Source organism: Atractosteus spatula, chromosome 3 (assembly GCF_055471065.1).
Source record: "Atractosteus spatula isolate fAtrSpa1 chromosome 3, fAtrSpa1.hap1, whole genome shotgun sequence".
Classification (NCBI taxonomy): Eukaryota; Metazoa; Chordata; class Actinopteri; order Semionotiformes; family Lepisosteidae; genus Atractosteus; species Atractosteus spatula.
This window is the reverse complement of record NC_142708.1, coordinates 53468063-53477953: the sequence shown is the minus strand read 5'-3', so window position 1 is coordinate 53477953 and position 9891 is coordinate 53468063. Positions and strand designations below refer to the sequence as shown.

Genomic DNA, 9891 nt, shown 5'->3' with positions numbered 1-9891 from the left:
ACTGTCATTTTTGCTTTACAGTTTGCATTTGTGACTATTAGATTAAGAAGACAGACAAAAAGGTACAGTACAATAAATATTTATTCTTTTGGATATTTCATACTGTATATATATATGTGACTATATTAGAACAAAAACATTTGTGATTTCAAGTGATCACTAGTTCTGAAACACACTCAATGAAGATTTCAGTGTAAAAGTGAATATTGGTTGCATGTAGCTTTGAATCAATCACTGCATGATGTCTGTAAAATGAGGTCACTGAACACTGTGTAATAATTTTAATGCTTTTATGAAGGAAACGTTTAAGTTCCCACTAATTCCTGAGATCTTCCAACTTCTTTTTTTATTCCAATCATGTAAAATACATGCTTAATTATATTTAAAGTTGGAATTGATTATCTTTGTTGTATTGGTTCATTGTCAGTGCATGTTGAAGAACCACCCATTAAGAAAGGAAGCATGATTTTCCACATAATGTTTAACGTATGTGACGAAATGTTTAATGTAAACATTAGCATGCTGCTGGCATCACTAACTATAATAAAGTATCAATAAAGACAAGTGGAACATACTGTACACTGCACAAGCTGATAACAATCCGCAATTGACCTTACCAGCCAACTGTTGTAAATGAAACATTAAAAAAATACTTAGTATTGATAATTTAGAAGTATATAAGAAACTCAATATGACATATAATCAGAAATAAGTATTTAGGTTGAATTCCTTGCCTTGACTTCCTTTTAAACTACCAATGAATGCTCTCTGGGTCAGGACGAACACATACTGTATTACTGTGCACTATATTGATGTGAAGAACAATAGGCAGTGGTCTGGGGAATTTATTTTGCCCAACCCAACCTCATTTCATCCAGGCTTTATGAGCAAATCCCAAAGTTTCAATGGAATGAACTATACAGTAACCTACACACTAAATATAACCAAATAAAAAGTGTCACCAGCAGGATTCACCAGGGATAACCCTCAGCCTAATCTTATAAAAAGGTGGAAACTTTGGAATCATCCTGCATCTCTTCACCAATACTACAAGTCTATTACTATTATGATTTGTTATTACTACTACCAGATCACATTCTTTCAGCCATGGGATAATACACATACTGTAAATTGTGCCTGTCTGCAGTACGAAAGAAAAAAAAACACATCAAGACAGTTTGCATACTTTTCTGGGACAAGGAGCTATGTGTGAGCAGAGTATTCTTTAAGCCCAGCTAAAACTTAAAATCATGACCTAAAAATTAAATATAGCTTCAAATATGTCACTACATTTATTTTCTCTTTTATAGAAAAAGCATTAAAAACATACTTTTTAGAAAAAAAAATATTTTTATTTTAGATGCCTTCCACGTTGTTCTGGTAGTGCAATGTTCACAATATCCACTTTCATTGTAAGTTCAGCATCAATGGCAGCCTGAGATACAAAGGGGGAAATAAAATCCAATTAAACATTTCCACAGAATTAACAATCGATATTTCAGGCAGCATCACGCTACGTAAACAATTTAGACAGATGCAATCCAACAGCATGCAAGCATACCTGAGCTCACTGACAACTCAAAGAGTAAGTGAGCTATATAACTTTCTTTATAGGTTCAAATGTTGATTAGGCAATGCTTTATTCAAGTCATTTAATGAATTGCCTTATTTTTAACATCTAAAATTAGGTTTTGTAACTGAAAGTCCTGATCTTGTATTGCTATTTCATGAAAATAAATTCAATTAATGGTTTTAAAATTCCTTATGAACCAGTAAGCATGCGAGCTTCTCCATATCACAGTCATTATTAAGAAGAGGAGGGTGAGGGGTATCGACACACACTGTATATGAGCAACAGTTCAAACCACTTTGGCATACTATCTTCTCTAAACTCACTGCCCTCACTTACACATCTAAACGTGAGGGAAAAATGATTAAGTAAACAACACGGCCCACTTTGGATTTTTTTAGGAACTACCCACCCCTCTATAAATGACAATTAGCACTGCTGTGAATGTTTAGCGGATGGACCTTTTCCACCACAACCAGCTGGTTCACGTGAAAGGATGTGGCATCTCTAGTCTATCTGATCCACAGTGATATAACCTTATAGGCCACAAATTTAACTTTTGGTATAAAACGTATATTTACCCAAATAACGTGCACATCAAACATTCCACTAAAAAAATACCATTATCTCCCACCATTGTACTAATTACTAAATGCACACAAATAACAAGTGTGGGAGCCCATAATGACAACCCTGTGATCAATACATATTTTGAATGGTCACTCAACACAAAAGCTATAAAGCAGGGGTTTTTAAACCTAGTGCTGGAGAGTCATAATCTCATTAGGCTCATTACTAAAATCACCTGTTAGATAAAGATTAGAAGCACTTGCTTATGTTACCCATCCAACAAGCATGTAAGCTGTTCAATGAGGGAACTCCTAGTCCGTGAGGACTAAAGGTGTTCTGATTTGTATTCTAAATTCTTTAACTGATCCTAATAAATTGTTCCTGGTCTTTTGGAATTATTTCATAGTTAGCTACAAACCCTGCTGGACAAGAGCTCTCCAGGGTTAGGGTTGGAAACTAAAGAAAATGTGGTCAAATACTTTACTCACAACAAGATATTAATTTTTGCATGTTATTTGCCATTACATACTTGCTATATAATCGTTTGTGTGTTACTTTGAAGCAGTATCTCTTAAATTAGAAAAAGATAAACTAAGATCCAAAAGATGTGGATTAGCTAAACTCTATTGGTGTCAACAACACGACACACAGAAGCTGAATACCTCTCAATGGTCTTTGTATTTATGATTTGTACTTTTTGTTACTAAATATAATTTCCCATGAAATAGTAAAAAAATAGAAACAGTTTTAGCAGGTTAGGCACCTCAGGTAACACAAAGACATACCAGTTCTCTTTTAGCTTCTTCAATTTTTACTTGAGCAAGAGATGGATTCTGTGAAGACATACAAAAAGGACAGTGTGATCAGTGGCTTATATTAATATAACAGGAGTAAAAGATTTCTATAGTTGCATTTAAATACATTAACACTCCCAAGTCCTTCATGGACCAATTAATATACAGTTACAGGCAGGCACAATGCATTCAAGTTTTGTTCACATAATTTTCATAATGTTCGACACAGTTTAACATGATTGACGCCATTAGAATAACCATGGGACTCATTCACAAAAGCTTCTCATGTGATAAGGTGCACCTTATAGTAGAAACCTTTGTGCTAGTGGCCTTATGTACCAAACAATTTAATGTGTTAGGCAATTCTGAAAATAGTAAGGATCCAAACCCCCAATATTATATAGATTTCATGCACACAAGAGTGAAAGGATGATTTCTTACAGGTGTTAAGTCAAGATAGGACTCCAGCTTCTTTTTCAGTGGTATAGTCTCTTGTTTTAGCTTGGCAAGTTTCTGCAAAGGGAAATTTAACAGATTTGAAAAATTCCAACATGCCAGTAAATGTCTGTGCGTGCTTGCGTGCGTGTGTGCAATAATCATTAGTATGATTTATTCTTTTTCCTTTTAAACTCTTTGCACAGGAAGTGTGTTTTGTACTATAAGATCTTTATTTTTCCCCAAATAGGTTTAAAAAGGAAATAGGTAAGAGTGGAAAAGCAATGTAGAAATAAGGACATAGTCGCAAATAAAATTAATATATAATATATTATATATGATCTACTACTAAGGGTAGTGGATTCTAATATAGATCCATGTAGTGCTTCACAAACACAAATGTAAGACTCTAATGTGAGAATTTAGCCCTTATCTGTACTATGAATAATGTTTTTTAAACAACTAACCTAAGTTCTTAAACAAAATACAACAATTACCTAAAAAGTTTACTGCATGCAATTTAAGAATTAATCTTTTATGGGAAAAAAAATGTTTTCAAATGCTGTATGAAAATCTAAACAAAATAAGTGGTTAGCCACCATCTTGAATACAGTCAAATATCAATGTTAAGCAGTTTTTTGCTACTTAGGGTCTATGAAACTGTTGATTCATGTGTAAATTTAAATTCCACAGTTTTGGAGAATTGTGAAATATTTTACCTCTGAAAGTTCTACGATTGCCTGGTGAGTTAAGGAAGGCACCATCCCAGTAGCAGACAACTGATCCTGTAGGGAGACCCCCAAAAATATAAATAAGATAGATAAATAAAAAAAAAGATAATAAACACTGTTACTGTTTATTGGGAATTGGCTATTGAGGTGTCATAATATAACAAACAATGGTCAGCACCTGGCTTGTGTAAACATTTCCAGTTCTCAGGAGCTTCAAAGCAAGGTGGTCTTTTGCTGAGATGTAGGACTCAAATCAAAGGAGATTCACAAATCAAAGCAATCATCAAGTTTATACTGGTTTACCTTAGGGCTTAGTGTATTAGGAACACAGTGTAAAACAGGCAGGTTCAGACAGAAAAGAGAGAAGATGTGGGACAAGACAAAGACAGAGAGAAGAGACAGTGCCAAGTGAAGAAAGTCCTTGTTCCGATCAGCCATTAAGACCAGAGTTGAGTTTAGTATTTGAATCGTGTTAAGAGAGCTTGACATTCTCTTGTTTTTAGGAACCTCTGATGTCCTATATAAAGAATCCCTTATTTGATGAGAGTCCTGATTAGCTGCATTTTTAGAATAGGATGATATGTTTCCCATTCACTTTGTAGCATCCAGATTTAAAGAGAGAGATTTAACTCTAGGTCATATTCTGTTGGTTTAGAAGTCAATTTATCTCTCTTGTGGACCTGTAGAGGTGTTATATAGGATGGAAAACTTGCTAGCAGTCTGGGGTTTTTCTGAGTAGTCAGTACGTAGGCCTCTGTTTTCTTTACCACATTGACTCAGTACTTTCTGTACTGAGTCAATTTTCTTTCTGTTTCTGTTCTGACAGGGAAAGAGGAAAAACAACCTGTTTTTCCTCTTTCCCTGTCACCTCCTAAACATTTCCCCTCTGTGTTTAGCCAGAACACAACTACAAAAAACAAAAGAAAATTGAGAGAGTAGGGATTAAAAAACACTTTCCAAAAATACATTTTTTTTCATATCAAGTTTAGAAAGCAAGCCTTAACTGAAACAGTGGAGTAGTATCATTTCAATTTCACTGGTAATCTAGCTACACATACTGTACTAGAGAAATTATATTTGAATCCTACTGACCTCTGCTGTTTTTATTCTAAATGACAAGTCCTCAGATTTTGCTCTGAGAAAGTCCAGATTCTGGAGTCTATTTTCAGCTCTAGCATTCTCTACTTCTTCAGATTCTTCAATTTTAGTCAGGTCCCTAACAAAAAAGAAACATTTGACTTATAATTTCAGAATGTACAGGAGCATGCAATAGTGTTATAAACAATATATGTCCTTGGTAAAACAGGAGATGAGATTATTATCCTAAAGGAAAGGATAAAACAGACAGGAATAAGTACAGTAGCTAAATAGTGCTCTTGAAAAGACACAAAATAGGTGAATAACTATGCATGAAGGTATGTCTTTGGAAATACAAAATATTAACTTCAATGCAGACCAAATGCCATTCCACTTACTCCTGTAAAGCCTTCCTCTGTACGATAGCAGCAGTGAGTTTTCTCCTCAGAATGGTGAGGTCCTGGTCCATTTGACGGTTTTTCTTTTCCACTGTCATAAGCTCTGCTGTCAGGTCATTCATGGCAGCTACAAAACTAGAAAAATGCTGACGTTACAGTGAGATTGATACACTGTTTTGAATACTGCACAAAATTTTTAGTAACTGATTAAAATTAATAAACTGACCAAATAACCCCAGTTTATACACCCTGTAACTCAAAGACAGATTTAATCTCTCAAACTCTCTATCGGCTGTGGAGTCAAAGAAAATACATTAATTCAAAAGAAAACTAAATTGATAAAAATCCCTACCTATTTTTGTAAGGGAATATTCACTTATCAGGGTTTGTTTTTTCTCCAAAAGCAGTGGCTACAAAGTTTCAAACATTCAAGTAGAGAAATTGCCTGGACAAAATACTACACATTAGACTGATCTTTGAATAATAATCTATGTGAATCATACATTTTAAGGCTCTTAAGCTTCCTTGGCTGTATAAATGGAGATCAGACAATAGAGTCTATTTAGATGAAGTGAGCAAAGTACATGTCACTTACAAATTTTACATCACTTACCAAAGACAGGTCTTAAGAGGAAACATATCTCCCATGTTGAAGTACTGTACAGTTTATCCTGCTTTTAGAATTCACAACCAGTCATCAGAATTAATAATACTGAAGCCATAATTTCTGGTGGAATTTATTTGACCACTGATAGCCTAGCAACCAACAGCTAAATACTATACACTGATATGAATTTCCTGAGCCACTGCCAGGAGCTACAGTATACTTCCAGAAAAACAGCAGCTTTCAGCACCTTACCACAGTCAAAGTGAATAATGTGGTTAACTAATTAATCACAGTCTCCAACATGGCTTTACTGCACACAGACTGTGTAAGCCAATCTACAAGATACTGAGCTGGGTAGGGGCCAGTAGCTAGACAAACGTACCCTTACTTACGACCTTCTGAAAAAATAATATTCCTGCACATTTCCACTATCAGTACAGATCAGACCATATATTTAATGGATCAGTGCCTTAGCCTTATTGATAACAATGTATCCCATCTATAGACCCAGACTTGATCCTTAGGAAAACTGCTTTTGATTTACAGTCCTGCACAGTTAGGAAACAAGAACAAGAGACTATAGGAGGCCGTTCAAATCATCCTGCTCATCAACACTTTTCAGAAAGGCTCCTAATGACACAGCATTAACAACAACAATGCCAAATGTCTTTAATTCCAGTTGTCCAAACAATTCCAACAGTGACAATAAGCTCCGTCACACAATAAATAAAACACACTGTGCTGCATTTGATCTTTGTGCCACTCTGGTCATGTTAGTCGTACCTTGCCAGGGAGGTGTCTTTGGTGTTGAGGGCCATGGCACTGCCTTCCAGAACATTCAGATTGCTAAAGGCCCTTTTAGACAAGCTGCTGGAAGACAACCCCACTGCCTGGAGCAGCAGCTCCTGAACGTAGCTTCCTGGAAAAACAAGACAGATTACAGATTCACCATGGTAACTTCTAAAGGGCATCATAAGAACGGGAATTGGTGTAAAGAAATTCACTAAACAAGAGTTAACAGGCTATTTTGTAAGAAAACTTTAGCTTCACAGCAGAACTGATCAAAGCACAATTTACCACTGACGGGAAATCATGAAAAGAAACATCGGCAATTAAAATCCAAATCATACACGGGAGACTATCTATATCTACTATCTATATACTTCAAAAAATGTCTAAATGATTATTGTTATTTTTTGTGGTCGCCTATTTCTGTTTTTAAAAAGAAAATCACATAAGGATTCCAAATGGTAGAATGAAGAGTACTGAGGACACAAACAGTACTTCAGTTGAAAATGCCTGAGAAGCACTAGAACACAACTAGAAATGTAAAGTCAATGTAGTCTTAAAATTATCAGCCTATTACAGGATAAACATCTACATAATATGACTATGACGGCGCACTAGACCGCATTTTTTTTATCCAGTCTAATTTTTCAACACCCACTTGTTGCAAAGACAGTGACTGAATGACAGTCCTGACAGAGATACAGCTATAAAAGAGTGTGACAGCTGTAGAAATTGTAGAACAAAGAAGTATGAGGAAATATGGACCTGACAAGGTAAACAGTTCTAAATTAATTGAAACTGACTACGGTTTTATAGATGATTTAATGTATTTGTCAATAACTGAGTATGCACAAGAACACATTTAACATAAGATGGATTCCTTGATTATTGTGACTTGACTTACAATAATGCATGACTGTAAATCTGAAGTCGAATTGTTAACTGGAGGTCTTTCAAGTGGAATATTAACTATCAAGTCTTCAGCTACAATCTTTGCTATAATGTAACTGAGAGAATTGCCAAAAGATTTAAGATTTCTGGCTTATTCTGTTTCTCCATACTTAAAACTATGTATTACAGCAATTTACACCCCTGAAGAAAATAACCTATGCTAGCACTGAGTTATAGATTTAAGTAGCAAATATTTAGCTGGGTCTACCTAACTAAATTTAAAGAGAATGTCTATTTTTATCATGAGGGAAAACATAATGTGACTCAGCCAATGAGAATTTTATTTGAAACCGATTACCCCTTCACCTAAAGTTTCTGCTGCTGTTTTAATTAATTAATTCATTCATCATACTTCTACAGCACTTCATAAACTTCTTAGTTTCAGACATAATATTAATATTTTGACTTGAAATGCACAATACCGCATCCACGTCCTTGTTCCTTGAAAAAGGTAGATATTAATATTATTCCCACTTTTGAAATATGCATTAAATAATGGCTAAACATGGAATAAAGACAATATTGTTGGTAGTCCTTGTACCACTACAAGTAAAAATCTTGCCCCACAGACGGTTTCTGTAGGAGGTCGTCCAAGAGCTCCAGCACTTCCACCTGGTGTACTTACCATCTGCACTGTATTCAGCAGCTTGCTGCTTAAGATCCTCTAGAAGCAGAGTCTCATCCTTGCATCTGGCTTCACTGCTCTGTGCCAGCTGGTACAGTACGTCTATAGTCCGACTGTTCACTTCATAATATGGTACTGGCTGGTCCCCAAATATCTTATTGAGCCACTGTGTAACCTAAGATATTAAATGAAGCAATTTGTTATTTGTAATTCAAAGGTTCTCGTGTAAGTATTTGTTCGCATGGAATAAAACACTCCAAAGTAGTTTAGTAGTTTCATACTAAAGGGAGGATTTTAAACTAAAATGACAATTGACAATTTTACTGAAAATAAAGGATACAGTAACATTTTAACACTGTGTGATATATAAAAAAAACATTTCGCATGCTGTAGTTTCTTATTTTGGGTTTGATCTATAATTTTCAAGGTATTTAAACGAGGCATAAACATGGGACATTTTAAGATGAAGGTGTAGAAAGTACGTATTTTTTACCAGAGTATATGCTAACTTGGTTGAAAGAACACAAATCATTCCTAGAATTCCTAGTAGGAAATAACTTCTATTTGCTAACGATAAATTTAAGTGATTGGAGTTATTGAAAAAAAGAACAAATGTAAACTATTTTTTTTCATTTACAACTCCATATGTAACCTTATTTATAAATAACTGCATTTAAACTCGATGTTTCAAGTGGGCTACAGAAGTTCCCAGATTTAGCTATTCGCTTATTTCACACCCTTATAACTGGCACAGTATATTAGTAGCGTTACTTTCTTTTTCAAACGTAAACAAAGACTGCCACATTAATGTTAAATGCAACGAAAGTGGAAAAAAGGTCAGCTAGATTGCCGATTGAAGATAAATGAACGTCTCCTACACCGAAATCAAGAGATTAATTATTTTAGCTAATAAATCAACATTACATATACATTTATACTAATCATGCACCGTATTAGACGGTTTACATACCTTGGTCGTCTTTTCGCACATATCAACATTCGGTAAAACCTAAAAACAAATTTATAAAATCTACCCACACGCTATAGCTAACACCTCCAATAATGCAACACGACCGACAGTTTGTTATTTCCTGGACTCCCGCCTCGAAGTTTCTTTTCTGCACGGACGTGAGACCCATGTAATGATTGGTGTTTCGGAAATGACAACCCAATCAGCAACGTCCTCTGATTCTGCCGCATACAAGTTTGTTGGCGCTGCAGCGAGTGAGCTGGCGGCACCAGCAGGACAAGAGAAGGAACAGTTTCATAGGCACAAATTAGAAATATCACTGGTTTCTTTATTAATCTCACTGTGTTGTGACTGTCTTGAACATAATTGTTTTA

General features: G+C 35.1%; 1 protein-coding gene across 1 annotated transcript; it reads right to left on the bottom strand.

Moving 5' to 3' along the window:
- Window positions 1-63: 63 nt before the first annotated feature.
- On the bottom strand, window positions 64-9606 carry haus1 (HAUS augmin-like complex, subunit 1). The gene is made up of 9 exons (XM_088911262.1): window positions 9518-9606; window positions 8548-8722; window positions 6966-7101; window positions 5576-5710; window positions 5193-5316; window positions 4089-4154; window positions 3376-3447; window positions 2926-2973; window positions 64-1435 (listed from the first exon to the last, which is right to left on the bottom strand). Exons 1-9 carry the CDS (start codon window positions 9536-9538, stop codon window positions 1352-1354), a joined length of 861 nt encoding a protein of 286 aa, XP_088767388.1. The 5' UTR covers window positions 9539-9606; the 3' UTR covers window positions 64-1351.
- Window positions 9607-9891: the final 285 nt, after the last annotated feature.